The 17,999-nt window shown below is 44.1% G+C and overlaps 2 protein-coding genes across 4 annotated transcripts in view; one reads left to right on the forward strand and one right to left on the reverse strand.

Annotated features, from left to right (window-relative positions):
* MAP3K9 (mitogen-activated protein kinase kinase kinase 9) overlaps window positions 1-6,046 on the reverse strand; it is a 68,617-nt gene extending 62,571 nt beyond the window's left edge. For all 3 annotated transcript variants that reach the window (XR_011698069.1, XM_071558216.1, XM_071558215.1), the window contains exons 1-2: window positions 5,501-6,046; window positions 146-559 (exon numbers count right to left, since the gene is read on the reverse strand). Coding sequence is in view for 2 of the 3 variants with exons in the window: in XM_071558216.1 (XP_071414317.1) it covers window positions 146-559; window positions 5,501-5,801 (715 nt within the window). In the remaining variant the exon portion in view is untranslated. The remainder of the gene's footprint in view (window positions 1-145; window positions 560-5,500) is intronic.
* Window positions 6,047-6,322: 276 nt separating this feature from the next.
* Window positions 6,323-6,961, forward strand: LOC139673548 (uncharacterized). The gene has a single exon (XM_071559304.1). The coding sequence runs from the start codon at window positions 6,323-6,325 to the stop codon at window positions 6,959-6,961; it is 639 nt and encodes a 212-aa protein (XP_071415405.1).
* The last annotated feature ends 11,038 nt before the right edge of the window (window positions 6,962-17,999 follow it).

Raw genomic sequence — 17,999 nt, forward strand, 5'->3', positions numbered from 1 at the left:
AACAAACCCCTCTGGGATTGAATTAGAGGATACAGTGGTTCACAAGAAAGGATCGCTAAGTTAACATTACTCCTCTTTTTAATTTGCATGATTTCTTTTCAAAGCTATTCCCCAGCACCCCACCTGTTCCCTGGGAAGCACTTACTATTGCTGGACTTCAGGTCACGGTGAATTATGGGAACAATCGCTTCCTCGTGCAGGTAGTTCATTCCCCTTGCAATCTGTACTGCCCAGTTCACTAGTATGTCAGGAGGTATCCTTTTACCAGACAATACTCTGTTTAGTGATCCTCCACGGGCAAACTCCATGATCAAGCAAAGATTAGGTTCCTTTAAACATACGCCCCGAAGGGCAATGATGTTTGGATGTTTCAACATGGCAAAGAGCTTGGCCTCTTGGCGGACGTTCTCAATGGTCTGGCTGATGTCCTCGTCAGGGTCATAGCGAGCTGCCTTGACAGCAACCTCATCTCCTATCCACAAAGCTCGATACACTTTTCCAAAGCCCCCTATGCCAATGATTTCTTCCAGAACAAGCTCTGAGAAGTCGATCTCCAGGACTAGAGAAAGATGAAAAAAAAAAAAAGAAGAAATTTAGCCTGTACATACAGCCCATACATCAGCTGAAGGTCCATGCTGCCCAACCTCACCCTTACCCTTGGAGGAAGGGCCAATTTTCACTCCAAAACAATACAAATGAAAGCAATAGTCCCTTCTGACAATGTTTTAGTGCCAAATAGTGTGGTAAAATGGATCTTTCAATATCACAAAACCTGTACGAAGAACTCACTGTAAATGATGATACATGACACAATAAAATAGGCTCTTCTTACCACATTTAACCCTTGTAAGACTGATGGCCTCCTCCCACCACTTAAGGATAAAATCTCATTGACAGTACAAGATCCCAAAAGAACACACTCCCAAACTGACCTTCACTGTGTTCACAATACAGTGCTCAAGCTAAAACTCAACACAAAATGCATCTGCTTCTCCATTTGTCCCTTATTTTGAATGTCCCTTATTTAACTGCTACAACAATCTTTTAGTCCTTCCCAAATCAAGCTTATTCTTCCACATGTCTACCGGCTTTGCAGATTCCTTCCCCCCAAGAGATCAGTTAACCAATTCTGATGCTACTGACAATAGTATGATAAAGAGATGGATCAGACCACACACTGCTAGCAATAAGAAAAACATTTTTTGATTATAGCATACTGCATTTTTCTTGCAGAAACTTCCTATTCCCATACACTCACAGCTACACTTCATAGGGTGACACAGTAACTGGAGGCCTATGTCATTGTATAGGAAAAATCTACAGATACAGATGTCTTTAATTCAGCACATAAATTGCATCTGGAGTGAAGGCAATGAGAAAATGCATCCTGTAAAAATACACACTAAACACAGTTTATACTTTCGGGTAGCCAAAAGAACTCATCCAATGCTGATTAATGTAGAATGAAAACCCCACATACTGACCTAAGAAAAAATGTTGACACAGTTGAATTTACAGCAGTGGTAGGCCACTTGAGAGAGACCATAGTTGGATGGTTATCAGTTACAGTCAATGAAATTTCTAAAATTTTTAACAGAATAATACCCTGATGCAAGATTTAAGCAGAAAGTCACAAAGACTTTTAATACTTTCCTGCATTTGAAATGCCAAGTCTGGCATGGCTCCTCTGCTTTGTCTAGGAGAAGGGAAGTTAAGCCTGTAAGTGACCAGGTTAGATCACACTTAAGTAAACTATGTTCTTTATTCCAATCGAAAGTCTTTCCTAAGCTTATAGTACAAGACTTTAACACAAAATTCTACGGAGATAATACAAACTCTTCTGTCCACAGCTGAAGGATTTTTTTCTGAGCTCTATCTTCCATGAACATGATTTTTAGAAATCTCTCTTGTTATTCTATTGACTGACTATTATTCTAGTCAGTCAAACCCATGAGCTGGTTTTTAATAAGGATGCCTGTGCTCCTTTTCCTTGCATTTCATGAGCAAAAGATTAAAGGTTCATTCTGATCCAAAACATTTTGGGTAACACTCTGAGCTTCAAGGAATTGCACAACAAAGAAGATATCATTCCTACAGCAGCAGCCTTGGTGCTCATGAGATAGAGATTACCAGAAAATACAGAGTAGATTCTGACCCAAAACACAGAAATTTTAGAACAAGGCTGTGATGACAGTAACTCCAGATAAGAGACTACCCTGTCACTTAAAATACACTAAAGGAGCTGCTCTTGTATTTCTCACTAATAAAAGTGCTAAAAAAAATGAGATGTTGAGTCTTATCTCTTCAGTCAGTAGAATTTCAGCACTAGCAGAAACCTCAAATAACCTGCTCCTAGGAGCAAGGTCCGTTAAAACACTGAAAATCAAGAAACACGTAAGCCACAGCACCAGGTGGCTGCCCGTCCCACAAACTCCGGACACACAGCATTCCGGTGTTACTCCCAGCCTGTGTTCTTATCAGGCATTTCACGTAGGGAAAGGGCATTAACGAGGCGCTGAGCGAGCCGTCCCGCAGGTGCTGAAGGGACAGCTCCGGCGGCAGCGGTAGGACGGGGACGGCTGTGCAGGGGAGAAGCGCGACAGGAAGGCGTCAGGCAGGAGAATGAGATGGGCAAAGGAAACCGAAAGGCTAGAAAGTATAAGTCTTTCTGTGCCGTCACCCATTTTCCGTGCACATCCCTGCTTGGATGCACAAGTTAACAGGACTGGGATGTAAAACGGAGAGACTTCAGCATCCGGATGGAATTGAACATGTGGCGCCGAATGTTATTTCTATTATTTGCAAGTACAACCTTAGCTTTAACTATGAAACCACACATTTGTGTAAGGCAGACTGGCCTGCTCACATAGCCTCATCAGAAAAAAACTCTCATTTTTAAAAAATGTTTTGCTTGGGTTTTTAAAACATATTTTCTGCTGAATCAGCTTTTTCATTTTCACAGAGTAAGTTATACAGCTACATTAGGGCACAAAATACTTATTTTACTTCACATTTTTAAACACACCAACCCCATCTCTAAACTCCAGTGTAATTGGGCAGATGTATTGTACTGGACTGTACAGGCAATGGGAATGTTTAAGAGGCAGTTTTTGGCTCAGGATTTAAGAAATGAGGCACTATCAGTCCTCTAAGGACTGATAAGGAATTACAGAGCCTGTACACCATGAACCAGTGGCCATGTTGACAAACTGCAAAGCAGGTGCTGTTTAACCAGCACTTACTATACCATAAGATTAAGCTATTTAATTCAGTTTGAAGTTTATAAGAGCCTATAGTGCAGATGAGGTCCTTCAAGCTGGTCCACTGCTGACAGCCTCTACAGGCTACTTGTATCACTCATGGTACCCTCACTGAGGCAAGAGCCAGGCATACTACATAAGCAAATGGATAAAATTACCAGCTTGACGAGGACAGCTCTCAGTGAAAGAATCTCAAGGACTTATACTCCAAACCCTTCATTAAATATGAAGATAAACTCTAAGAAAGGAAGTAAAAATAGTTTCTGTGCAGAGGTGCATGTCTGGAATGACACTTTGCATCACTTCTGCAAAGCTTTAATACTTCATAGTCAAGTAAGTTAACAGTAGACTGTTATTCCAGACAGCTAGCAAACTAACATCACCAGCTCTAAAAGTGGCTATCATTCCTTGCAAAGGATTTCTTACATTAAACTTCAAACCAAATTCAACAGCTGCCAACTTTAACAAGACCGTAAAAAATGCATTGCTTCTTTTAAAAAAGAATCATACTCCTTAGGTATTATACACACTTATTGGAGGGCAATAAATCTTACTCTGTTGTGAACATACAGCTGATGACTTTACAAAAGAGGAGTAGTGTAGCCCTGTTGTGGCATGAAAGTCAAGGGTACAGGGGGAGGATAGCACTCCACAACTGCTCCTGAATTGTCAGACCACAGAAAATGTAGCAAGACAGGAGAACCCCCAGTTACAAAACCTGTGCTTGAACACTCAAAACAGGATGGGAGCTGAAGGTTCAAAGAGTTTTCTAGAAATGGCTGTCCTACCTATCTCAAAGGCAAAGCCTCATAACCTTTCATTCAAAGCATTTTCTGCATGTGGGAAAAAATAACTTATCTATACTTATAGCAGCATGAACGGAAGGACCACCACTTACCCACGAACCCAGTCCCTTCAAAAGCCCAAGGGCAATGCTATAAATTACTGAGTTTTACCTAAATGCTTTCAAGCAGAACACAGACTAAGAAAAAAAGCTATTAGTTGTATTCCTTGGAGATACGGCCTAGATAGGACAAAGCATGTTTTCACTCTTACTTTCTAGAAAAGCCTACTAGTCTGAAGATTTTTCTCTGCCCCTCCCCATAAAAAAGCATTATCCTTGCCTGAATTGTCAACAGTGATAAACAGGATCTAGAAACAGTCATCCCATGCTGTTTCTTTTTCCACAATTGTACGTAGCAGCTAAAAAAATGTAGAGATTAAATGGCCCTATTCTCTGTCTCCAACAAAGGCTTCAAAACTGCACTGAAGTTCACAGAAACAAACCAATCCCTTCGTGCCTTCAGCATCATAACTTACTCAAGCAACCCTCATGCAGGCCTAGACAGAACTCATTCACAGGTATTTTAGGACAGAATTTGTACAAGTGCAGAGGAACCTGGTAACACAAGTCAATTTAAGAATTTTTCAGTCAGAAATAATAAGCTTTTGGTTAGAAGGAAGATACTGAACAAGTATTAGCAGTGAATTAACACTGCAGAAAAGCAACTGCTTCCTATTCAGCAACCTCTCCTTAAGGATATTCTTAAAGGGAGAGTCAGCAGAGCCCCCAGTGACTCCACGATCGCACAGCCGACAGGCTTCAGTAATTTGATGAAAATTCATCAGCCTCTGGAAACACAGGATTTAACAATGGGACACTGCTCCTGGCGTCGGTGAAACGCCAACAACACACTGAGCGAGGTTCGGCCTCCCTGGAGCAGTGCGGTAGCCTGGAAGACAGGAGGGCACTGGTGCAGCAGGAATGCGTCCGCGGGTGGGGAAGGGAACGGACCGTGGTGCTGGGGCGGCCCGGGGGCGGGAGGGGCCGAGGCGCCGCAGCCCCTCCGCTCCCCGCCAAGGGCCATCGCAGGGCCCACTCGCCCCAGCCCCCACACCGCCGGCGGGGCCCGCCACCTCCCACGGCCGCTCGCCACCGGGACGGGCCTTCCCTTCCCCTCATGCAGTGGTCCCGGCTCCCGCCTGGACCCACCGAAGGCCCGGTCCGGGCCTCCTCCCCGTCGGTGGCGGTCCCGCCTCCGCCCGGGGACCTCGGGAGGGCCGGGTCACGGCTCTCTGCGCCTCACCCTGGCGGTTCCGCCGGTCCGGTCCCCCTCCCACGGTGTCCCAGTCCCCCCTGGCCCAGGGGGATCTCCTTCCGTCCCCGCCTCTCTCCCTTCCTCCCTCCCTCCCGGCGGAGGGGCCGCACCACCCCCCCGCCCCGGCCCGGGTCCCCTTACGCTGTATGGCGGGGGGCGGTGGGTACCGGGCGCGCAGCTCGGGGCCGGCCCCCGGCACGCCGCTGCTCACGTAGTTGCTGGGGAAGATGCCGACGCGCTGGTCGATCTTGCCCGTCCACCAGCCCTCGTCGCCGGACACGTGCGAGTCCCGGGACAGCACCTGCACCACGTCCCCCGGCCGCAGGCTCAGCTCGTCCTCGCCGCACGCCTCGTACTCGAAGACGGCGGTCCAGAGCGGCCCGCCGCCCGGCGGCTCCCCGCCGCCCGCGCCCTCCTGGCTGAGCTCGGTGAGGGGCTCCATGGCGAGGCTGCTCCATAGGGGGAGGCGCCCGCGGCAGCCGGGCGCTGCGGGGGGCGGCGAGGCCGGGACCGCCGCCTATTGTTCATGCGGCCCGGCGCCCGCCGGCACCAGGTGCCGCTGCCGAAAGGTCCCGGCGCGGCACCGCCTCAGCCCAGCGCGGGCAGGGGCAAGAACAGGAAGCCTGTGCCGTGGAGGAGCCGCCGCATCCCCCCCATCCGCCGCCGCCTCCTCCGCGCCCGCCTCCGCCTCCCGCCGCCGCCGCCGCGCATCCCGGAGCCACCTGACTCTCTGGCAGCTTCGACGGCAGCAGGGGCGGGCGGGGCGGCCCCGCCCCCGCGCCGCCATTGGCCGGCGCCGCCGCCCGTCAGCACCGCCCTGCCCTGACTGAGGGCCCGACCCGCAGCGCGCACTCACCGGCGTGCCCGTGATTGGCCCCCGCCTGGCCAGCTCTCGCTCCCCATTGGGCCTCGCTCTCCAAGCTCCGCCTTCCCCGCCCCTTCTCATTGGCTCGGAAAGGGGGCATGACACGGGACAGGGGCGGTCGGGGCGGCCCCTCCAGCCGAGCCGGGCCAGGCGGGGCGCCCCGTGGCGGGCTGCGGCGGAGCACACCGGGGGGCCGCGCGCGCCGCCCGCCCCGCATGTGTCCCCGGCCCCGCCCCCACACCTGTGACCCCGCCCTCACACCGATGGCCCCGCCCGCACACCGATGGCCCCGCACCGGTGTCCCCGCCCCCCACACTGCTGGCTCCGCCCCGACATCGGTGACCCCGTCCCGCCCCCACACCGTGTCCCCGCCCCCACATCGCTGGCCAGCACCGGTGACCCCGCCCCCGCACCGTTGGCTCCGCCTCCGCATCTCTGGCTCCGCCCCTGCATCGGTGACCCCGCCCCGCACACCGTTGGCTCCTCCCCCACATCGTAGTCCCGCCTCCGCATCAGTGACCTCTCGCCCGCTCCGCTGGCCCCGCCCCACACCGCTCGCCCCTCATGGGTGGCCCCGCCCCGCTGGCCCCGCCCCGCGGTACCGGAGCCTGGCTGGGATCGGAACGGACGCGCGGTCTTCGTGCTCGGTTACTCCACGTTCCTCCGGGCTCGGTCCGGGCTCGACCGGGGGTATCAGGTGGCTCCCGCACGAGGTTAACCTGGCGCATCTCCGCTGAATGCCTTTGTTAAAAATAAACGGAATCTACTGCGCACTCTTGAAATCATCATGTAGCTTCTTGGTCTGAAAACCCAAATTCCTACTGCTGCTATCAAGGTTTTCACAGCTTGTCGAAACGCCAAATCTTGTGAATAAAATCTGTTTGCACTTTATGATATTACAGGGAGATTTTTTTTCCATTTCACTCCAGTTATCTTTAAAAATCCTCGTTTGCTTTTCAGTGGTAAAACTGGAAGTGAAGAGTCTCTGCTCATGTTTCATCATAATGAAGCCAACTGATGCCAAATGAGAGTCCAGGTACCCTGACCACATCTGATGTCTTCCCACTTACACAACCCCCTGGGCTTAGTTATTCTTTAGTTTTTAGTAAATACAATTACACAATTCTCTGCAAGATGAATTTTTTAAAAGTTCTCAATTCTCAAGTGATGCCTTTGCTTTGGTTCATGTACAGAGTAACTGCTAATAACTCTTTACTTTTGTGCATTGTGGTTTTATGTATTTATCTATCTTTGTGTGCTGCTGTTCTTTTAGGAAGCACCGGAGTTTAGGGTTTTAAAAGAATAATGAAGATCTTAAGTGTAGCATGCTCTGAGATAATTCAAAATCCTTATCATTTTTTGTAAAATATTTGAATTTACTTGTCTGGTTTCTGGAAATACACCCCCCCAACTGAAATTTAGTAACAAGTATTGTGAAAAACCCTACAGGCAACTAAAATGATTCTAGTTTCTCTCTTCCTCGAATTTCAGAGTCCTTATTTCTCACAGGAAACAGAAACGCCTTGCCTAGAAAAAGCTGTTACATTAATATATAAATATCTATATAAATATATCTAGTTGCGGTCGGTACTAAAATTTCACTGTGACACATGCGAGATATAGACATGCTGCAGCTCTACATTTCAATTGAAAACTAAGTACTGAAGTTTAGATTTTCCCCTCTGCCTCCATTACCTCTTGCCAGCGGGAGCTGAACAGAGGATGCGTCCTCTCCACTATTCCTTTGTTATTTAGGGGTGTATTTTCACAATTAGCACAGGCTTATCCAATACTACTTTGTTGCTGAAAGGGACTTTCCTGCCCCTTGTCCCATGCTTGACCTGCTTTCCTGATTGCAGCAATAGTGACTGCGTGGCTGTGGAGTCATTTCAGCTCGTTTATCTCGCTGAAAACAAAGCCTCCGAGTAAAAGCAACTAGTTTTCAACCAGCTTTTTAGGTTGATCTGAATTGCATTAGGACTGAAGGCACGGGCATTAAAGCCAGCAAAAGGAAGCAAGACAGGTGAAAGTGACAGCAGACCTGGCTTTTTCAGCAACATCCCATAGTTAGATTACCTTGTCTTGATCATGAAGACGAGGGGTAACAAATAGCTGAATTCATGATTTTTGGAGTTCAAATAATAGGTGACTGAGCTGGAAGTGAAGCACTGATGTAAATATCCCTAATTAAAATACTTTTCTGTCCAATTTTATTTAGGAAATAATATTTCTTTAATTCACACAGTGGGAAATTATCATGCTTAATGTGAATATTGTGCTTTAAATGTTGTAAGAAGAAAATGTGAGAACATGAGAAAATAGAGGCTTCCTATATTTCACCTGTCTACCACTAATTTTGATCACTGCTTTGATCAGAACACTGATAAGTTTAAAGTAGAGAGTTGTGTTATTGATGGTGAAAACTACGACAGGAGGAAAATTACTTCTGTAAAGGCTGGGGTTGCCTGCTGTGATGACCTGCCAAGCCAGAACCCTGCCATCTGGTGGAATCCCTTAGTACAGAATGACACAGCTTTGCTTTTCAAAAGACATCTTGCTTTTCTTTTTTCTTTTTTTTTCTTTTTTCTTTTTTTTTCTTTTTCCCCCAGTGATTTGTTTGTTTCTACAGAAACGGTGTGGCTCAGGAAGCCCAGAGCAGCCAGTGCCTAAAGCTGTGAGAGTGTCCAGGGAAATGCTCTGAAGAGCCATGATAGGATTTTCCCAGTCTCGCACACTTCTCTTGGCATCTTTTAGCAGCCATGTCAGAGACTGGTTTCTGAATGAAAAGATTTAGCCAGATTGGGTAGGCTGTCCCTAGCATCAAGGTAAATAGAACAGTCAGTAAATGTTAAACTCTTATTTCTGTAACTGGCAAAAGGTAAAGGAAAAGAACATTGAAGCCTGTGTGCAGTCTGTGAAAGATGACATTTTAGCATTTGCAAGATAAAGGAAGATTTTTGAAATGGTACATGCATTTCTGATGAACATAAAGCCCAATTGCTACACTGAAGGCTTTTTCTTCTGTATTTTCTAATAAGAACATATTTTTCCATTATTATTCAGCAGATCTGAATAATGGGAATTAGATTCTAGATATAGTAGATCCAGTTCTTACAATCCGTATTTGAATACACACCCTGAGCTTCTCAAAGTTTGGACATGGATTTTGTTATGTTTCAAAAGAAGAGTCTAATCTGCAAAATGTAGATGATTCTCTGAAGGTAGTTCAAACTTCCTCCATACTGGGAACTTTGGATCAAAGCTTTTAATTCAGGCTCAGTTTTGCATCTACATTTTAAAAATACTAACAAATTATGAAAGGATAAAGAAAAAGGCTGGTTTATCCACAGTCCTTGTTTTGAGAAGCAATGGACAATACTCCGCTTATTCAATACCATTATTAATATAAATGTGGGATGATGATCTCAACTTTGTTCTGTCTTTTCTAGAGGCTTGTGTAGACTACCAAACTAGTACTGTCTCTTTCAATGGATGTCTTTCCTCTCTCTTTGCTGGACTTAGCAGCTCTACAACATGTTAACACTTGGCAGCCCATAGTTATAAATCTACACTGGATATCAAAATGTTGGCAGTCTAGGCTTGTAGTATCTGTGCTCTGTGAGGGGGAAAAACCAGAATGGTACAAAAAAGCCTAGCCAACAAACAAACAAAAACCCAAACAACCTCCCCCCCACACACAATAAAACCCAAACCAAACAAACAAAAAAAAAAAGACCAGAAAAAACCACCACTACCAACAAAACAAAACAAAACAACCAACAAAAAACCAAAAACAAAACAAAAAAACCCAACAAAAAAAAACAACAAAAAAAAACCACCAAAAAAACAATGAAGTAAGTAGAATGTCCAGAAAAAAAGAGTACCAGCATAGTGCGGCTACACTGCAGTACCAGAAACACACTGTACTTCCAACTGTATGAAAGCACATCTCTATCAGCACGGCAAGAAAGTATAAAAGATTAAGGAGATGCCCCTTGGCACATCTGCTTACTGCAGCTCACTCCTTTTACATCCTGTGGTAATTTATATTGCATGTTAAATTAACCCAGACTAACGCTCTCCTTTGGACTCTCTCCTGGACTGTGTTTTTTTCCCCCTTTAGGACAGTACTGCTTTGACATCATTTCAGTGTAGGTTTGTTCTTCATGCAGGAAGAGAGGTAAGCCACTGGCAGCAGAAGCTTTATGAACTGTGCTGTGCTAGCTGGGAAGCAGGCTGCAAATCTGGGTCTTTAGCATCTGAGTCAGTAAAGAGAGAGCTCTACTCTGCTTCATAAAATATATATGCTAATCTCCCAGATGGCTTTATCTTCTTTCTCCATAGAACAGATGACCTGGAAAAATAAAAAAACTAAAAACACCGGGGAGTGGGAATTCTGGGCCAAAATCTGGGAGCTTGCAGTAGATTTTACAAACAGACGTGGCTCTTAAATTTAGTTTAAATCTCATTTGATAACAAAGTATATCAATGGCTATTATTATAGGTCACACTACAATTTCACATGTAATGAGCCATTCATACAGCTGCATCCCTATAAAAAAAAAACAAAACAAAAGAAGACTTTCAAATGAAATTTCTCCCTGCACTAGAAGATATACATGTAACAGAAATAATGTTTAACTTTGATTTAGTAGTGATTAACATTTGCATACTGTGTATTACCTCAATCCAAGCCACATGTATAGCTCTTGTTTAATTTGTCATTGATTGAGTTGCTGCTCCTGGAAAGGAATATCAGAATCACGCTGCAACATTGGCAACACTGTGCCACAGTTTTGTAAGTGTGTGGCACAAAAATTTAACATATTTGAATAGAGAAACTGAGATTAGCGCAATGAAAATACTCTCACCACAGTTCAGCAAAGACACTAAAGGTTTCTGAAATCTTTATGGGTGCAGACGGCCTTGATCTTCCTTTTTTGTGTTTCATGGGAAAAATGAAGCAGCAGCACAGCAACCTTCAGTGACACAGCCAGCATATGGTGCAGCACTCACTTAGAGTGTTCTGCACTGCCCCCGGCACCTTGTCCCTCATTCAAAGCCTTCTGCCCATGGAATGACCAAGTCTCCTTTGTTTCTGAGGGCAATGAGATTTTGTTTGGAAATAACAAAGCCAAGAAAGAAAACAAGGTATTTTGTTTAGGTTTTAAGTTTGTCAAATAAAACCTTTGGGCCAGTTTTCAGACCACTGAAGTCGCCTTTGAATAGCTTCAGAAACATAACACAAAAAAAAAGAATCCTGCCTCTGATTTCAAACTGTAGGGGACTGATGCAAAATTTATTTCTACAATATAGAGAGATGTACAACATCCATTAGATACCAGCATTCATATGCAAATCGTAGCTTTAAACCCAAATAATAACTCTGCTAAATCTGTCATTATAAAGTTATGGATGTAGAATAGATAGCCTTTTAATTTGGAGTCACATAATCCTTTTTTTCATTGAGACTAATATCTTTTTGTTCTCTAATTTGTGTTTAGTAAGTTAACTTACTATCGAGAATAATAAACCTCAATTTAGTATAAGACCAACTAGGTCAGTGCAATAGTAATTGTTATAGAATTATATAATGGTTTAGGTTGGAAGTGACCCTAAATATCATCTAGTTCCACTGCCTACCATGGTCAGGGACACCTTCCACTAGACCAGGTTGCTCAGGACTTCATGCAACTTGGCCTTAAACACTTCCCCAGGCATGGGACATCTGCAGCCTCTCAGAGCAACCCATTTCAGTTCCTCATCACCCTCACATAAACGAATTTCTTCCTTATATCTAATCTAAACATACCCTTTGTCGCTTGTCCTATTACTACTTGCCCTTGTAAACTGTCTCTCTGCAGCTCTCCTGTAGCCCCTTTTATGTTCTGGAAGGCTCTACCTGGAGCCTTCTCCTCTCTCTCAGTCTATCTTCATAGTAGCTGTGTTCTTCAATGTTGTCTTGTGAGACTAGGTGAGATTTGCTTGCTGCCTCCTTTTATTTGCAATCCCAGTTTAATTCTTAGCAAAATTAGTTAGAGGATCCCCTTTCAAAAAATGGATGACTACTGGAAATTCTTCTGTCTTGATTTTCCCTTACAGTGTTTACTCTGTGCCTGGTGACTAAGCTCAGATATCATACTGCATCAATTTGATATTTCATAAGGCAACTAGAAGGAGATTTCCTCATACTTACTTGGAAACAGACCTAGGTCTGTTTTGATCTTTCAGTTAAGTGTGGGCAGAGAGACACATCATGTTTTTATCATGATGCCATCTCTCCGTGCTGGCAGCACCAGATCCACAGCCAGCCAGAGATATGCATTGAGCAGAGATTTCATGCTGAAAAGTTGCAACCATCCCAAAGAGTCTGCCTTTACTCCAGAATTAATTTGCATGATCTATTTACTTTTTTTTCTTTCACAAATTTGTGGTCTTAATTAATGGTCTCTGGTCACAACATCAAGGCTCTGTACAGTTCACTCTGCAGCTGAAGCTTTGGTAGGATGAGGGCAACATGGTTCACAGAGTGAGCCTACACAAATCAGTCCCAGACTACAGACTGTTCAGTGTCTTTGAGTCTAATTGGTACCTGACTAGTTTTCAAGAAGATAATATTAAACATAATTAACTTCTAAAGGATACATGCCTCCTTCTTTCTCGTGGTGTGGTACCTCCCTTCCAAATTATGCCACTAAAAGGGCCTCTAAAAAGATTTATTTAGCATATGAATGACATAATTTTTGCACATATGTCCTGCTTAAGCGTAACTCTTCCTGCTCCATTGCTGGTAGGATCTAAAGTTTTCTATCACTGGGAAGAGGAAAGTCTCAGCTTTGATCCCAAAAGATCAACAGGTCAGACTCAAGTAGGACTCAGCTCTTTCTTAAGTCAGCTCTGGCGTTGTCAGGGGGAGGCGGTGAAGCCCCGCAGCCCTGCGGGGGGCGCCGGACCCCGCTGTCTGTCGGTCCGTCCCCGCGTCCCTCCGTCCCGCTGCTCCCGCCGCGCCCTCGGCCGCGCCGCGCCCAACCATGCAGGGATGCTCTCCCGGGATATTTCTGGCCCCGCTGGAGCCGAGCGCTGTTTCCTCAAGGCTCAGAGCTCATTGTTTTTATTCACTTAGATGAACCAATTGTAGTCTACGCAGGACAAATTTGTTTTCCAGTTCCTCAAACCATTATTTTTGTTTCTGTTCCCCTTGAGAAAATGGACTTTTGACACTCTGCCAGGCTGCATTACTGAATTCCCTTGGCCATTTCAGGGTGAAATCATGATGAAGACAGGCGCTTTTACTGTAAGGAAAAAAAAAGTCACAGTAAAAATGTGGAAGAAAACTTTACCGTGGAAAAAAAGCAAGTTGTGTAATAGTGAAGGAATGAGGTAGTGTGAGTCATCCTGCTCATGAGCACTTCATCTGGTGAAGTTACCACCATCAGGAGGGAGTTTGCCCTGCTTGCAACCCACAGCCAGTAAGCCTAGCCAGGGGTATAGCACTGAAAATAGAACTGTATCTAGCAATCCCCTGGCATATATGAGAAACCATATCACTGTTGTCCTCAATAGAAGCGTCAACCCTCTTTATCTCCATTTTATTATGAATGACACCACCAAACCTGGCCTCATCTAGGTCCACAAGGTAGTCTGGAAGACTACTTAGGTGCACAGACTCCCCTACACACCCAGTTCCTCCAAGGAAGACTCCTTTTTATAGTCCATGCTTCTTACTACTCTTACCATGCTTTTCTCCAGCTTTACCTTGAGAACAAGTTCTTTTATCCTCTGAAACTGGAGTTGATTTCAGTTCTTTCCTGTTTGTTCTCCAGTTTACCCCTTTTAATCTTCTATGGGATGTACAAATCTTAAGGGATGCTTTAAAAGTGAGAGAAAAGAAACACAGGCATTTTGAATGTAATCTTGTTTCTTTTTCTTTAAAACTTTGCAGTAGATGAAGCAGATTAACTAATCTTCACTTGAAGTTTGAGTTAGTCTTAATTAAAATGTAACTGTACATGCACATCTAGGACTTCTGGTTTTTCCTCAGCTCTGCTATCAATGGATTCAGAGAATGTGACAGTTTTCAGGTTTGTACCTTCAGACACTGACTAACTGTCAGCTCACTCCTATCCTTTATTTTGTATAGAGAGTTTTAGAAAGAAAGATGAGTCACAAAAAAAAATGGCCATTGCTTTCTTATTGGTGGGAAGAAGATGATGTGTTACTGAAAAGTACAAGTTTTCAGTAATGAAGTCTCTCCTTTTCCCAAGACTACACAAGGCCACACACACTGCCTGTGCAGCCACCTCCTCTTGAATTTCCTTGAAGGTCACCCTAGCTAATTAAATTCCATGGATTTTCTGGAGACATCAGTCCCACTCCTGAACACTTTTAGCCTGGACCTGATGTTCATCCATCACTCCATTAAACTCAGTCTCTTATAATTTCTCTGTTATGTTTTTGAGCAAATTTGACAATTTAAGCACTTGTCTTGAAGTTTTATGAGATGATGAGGTTCATAGAAAGAGGAGATGAAATCAGCTACTGAGAATAGCACCTGACAGAAGATCCTACCAAACCTGCCAGTCACATAGAAGTCTTTTTGAGAAAGTATGTGTTGTTTAGATCTGTTCTAAGGAGTGAGGCAGAAAGGAGGCCAGTGAAAAGTTGGATAATTATAAGCTCTGAACTGTTCACTTATAAGATCCAGATCCTAGACACTTTCTGTATTAAAAAAAATGCAGAGATATGTGCAGTTTTCCTAATGTCAGTAATAGTAATAGTTGTGAATAAAGATGTTTTTCAATCTCTAGCTTTCAACATTATGCTGGAAGCTTTGACTTATATATCTTTGTTATATATATGTTTTGCTTGTTTTCCACCAAATATCTTTAAAGATTTTCAAGAAAGCACTTAGTTGCGTTGCTATAACATAACTGTGAAGCAGGATGTTCCAGAAAATTCAAAATTCAGCCCAAGAGTCAAATTACTTTGACCACCTGTGCTTAATTCAGCTGTTACCACAGTGAAACTGTTTTTCATATGATTTGTGTAACACTCAAATTAAATCTTGGAAGTACATTTTCTGCTGCAAAATAACTTTTTGTGGTTGAAACACTGTTTGCAACAAAACCTCCTTTTTTCACATCATGTCACATGCTGAAACAATGGCTAAAAGATAAATCACTCCAAAACTAATTTTAACTGTTTCAAATTTTGTAACAGGGTCTCTGATTTCTATGTCTAGAACACTGTGCATAACAGCTATAGGCATGTAGCTTACAGATTTGTGATGTAACCTTCACTGGCATTTCTGGGTTCTATAAGCAGCACAAAACAGAGCATAAGTCTCTCCAAAAGGGTTGCTTACTCCACCCTTCCTTTGTTTCAAAGTGGTTTCTGACTTTTTGCCTTTTGGGTTATTTTGAATGTCAGATCATTTCCATTGTTTATTTCCAGAAAAATGTTTCCAGATCATTTTACAGTCATCACTGTTCTGGGAAGGCCTATGAAAAGCTAAAGGTTATATGTTTCTCTGGCAGATATAATCAGAAATATATGACTGTCATCAGCATTGTACACCTGCATCTAATTCCTTCGCTTTCTAATTATTTTCTCCCTGATCATTGTCATTCCTTAATCCATCAAACATGTTCCAAGGGTCTGAATATATCTTTCTGTGCTGCAGGCAATAAAGAATGCACCAAGACAAATGCCATTGAGATGGACAGTGCCCTGGAGTGAAGAACAGAGCAGCTGCACAAGGCACCCATGCAAGTGGTCTCAGGAAACACAGGTGCCTCTGGATGCCTGAAGATTCCTAAGAATCTGCCATGAGGGATCTACAGGCTGCCTCATGATGGGCAAAATCCCTCATTCCTGAGCAAAAGATTAGGAAGAAACTCTGCAAAGGGTGCACCCTCTCAGAGCACCTCCTGTGGCTTTTACCACAAGAAGGATGGACCAACAAGAAATGCCTGTAGAAAAACCTTGAGCCTGGCTGAGAGCTGGAATTCATCTGCCTGCAGTTTTCTGATCTGTGAACTTCACTGCCACTGTGCTGATCAGTATCTGCTCTTGATACAAAGTGAGGAACACTCTCACGTGATAAATAAATATAGAAGAATGAATAGCCTTAGTTTCATCCCACTGCTTTGTCTCTGAACCAAGAAGAAACTCACTTGTCTAGTACTGACTCTGCAGAAGCTGTGACAGTTTGTGCAGATGCACTTCATGTAAAACATCACTCTGTTTAATGGATCAGGTCTTGGGAGATCTGGGTGCTGCCTTTGTTGAAGGTTTACATAATGAACCAGAGCAAATCACTCTATTTGCAAGCATTTTAAGACCTGTACAAAAGAATTAAGGATGCCTCCTTTGCAAGTTCCTTTCATTCAGAGAAGAAAATATATATCCAACATGTGTGTTAGTATCAGTGCCACTTAACAGACAATGTTGAGTTGCAAAGAGGTAATCTGTTTCTAAGTCTCTTTTTCTTGGTCCCACGTAGTGCACCCTATTCAATCTGGAGCTGTCATGACACTGTTCATGATAAGTATCACCAGGCCTTACCTCTGTGGGTGAGGACAAAGACTTACACACAACGAAAAATGTAAAAAGTGAAACACAGACTGATGTGAAAACAGACTGAAGACTATCAGCTCATTCAGATGAAAGAATATTTGCATGAAAAATGATGCTATCTCAGAACCTGTGGTGTATCTATATTTGTGCGTGAACACATTTGTTTATACACATGTCTATGTGTGCTCTGTGTTCACAGGGACTGTCTTAGTGGGTTGTTGCAAAGACAGGAAGGGCTGCAAGGAGAGCCAGGTTACTGTGTGCATGTTTCTCTATAGCTGTGGGTTTCCCTTACACTAAGTTTCCTTCCACATCAAGTTAATATGGAATGCAGTTTTTGGAGAGTAGGTTAAAACCCGTTGGCCATTGAATGGTGCAACAAATCTATTCAGCCAGCAGGGGAAGGAGAGGACCTTTGTACCTGCTGTTGTTTTCCTGATGAGTACTTTGGCCACCTCCAGCTTGCTGCTAAAGACCCTTTCTTTAAAAGCCATATGTCCTCTCTAATAAAACTGTCATCACACCTCCTTCAGGCTTCCCTCATCCTGCTGTTCTTATGCCTGATTTCATTTAGTTCATGCAGTGGCACAACTTGTAGGATGATGGCTTCTTTCAGCTTGTGCTTAGAGAAAACATGGCCTAGAGAACAAGAAAAGATTGTCTGGGACAGCAAATGTTACTCACTGGGTAGCTCATACAGGTTTTCTTTCTAGATAGGTCTTTAAAGGGTTGCTGGAACCCAAATTACTTTAGATCTGCCATAAAGTGGCAGTGTTTCAGGGCACTCCCTCCAGATTAATGATTTTCACATTCTGAAATGTGTCAACTAAACCTTCAGGCACTGCCAATTCAAGCAAATACAAAAAATAGTAGTCACAACACCTCAGGTCATGGTTTCACCTGATCTTCTACACCAAGCAGGTCCAGCCTGCCCAATATTTATCTGGGAGACCTCCTAAGAACAGAAAGAAGAGTACAGGAATTGGCAGGTATTGTGAGGCAGCAGAAATTTCTTGCCAGTATAAATCATACAACATCTCTGGGAATTTAAACTTTGGTTGCTTAAAAAATAGCACTTTTGTGACTGACCTATATTGGTGCTGAAGCAGTGTGTGGCTAGAGATGCTACCTTCAAAAAGGGACTTAAAACTGAGATTTTTGCAGTTCCTTTCTCAAATTCAGGTTGTTAAGTATGGC

This window comes from Pithys albifrons, chromosome 6 (genome assembly GCF_047495875.1).
Source record: "Pithys albifrons albifrons isolate INPA30051 chromosome 6, PitAlb_v1, whole genome shotgun sequence".
Lineage (NCBI taxonomy): Eukaryota > Metazoa > Chordata > Aves > Passeriformes > Thamnophilidae > Pithys > Pithys albifrons.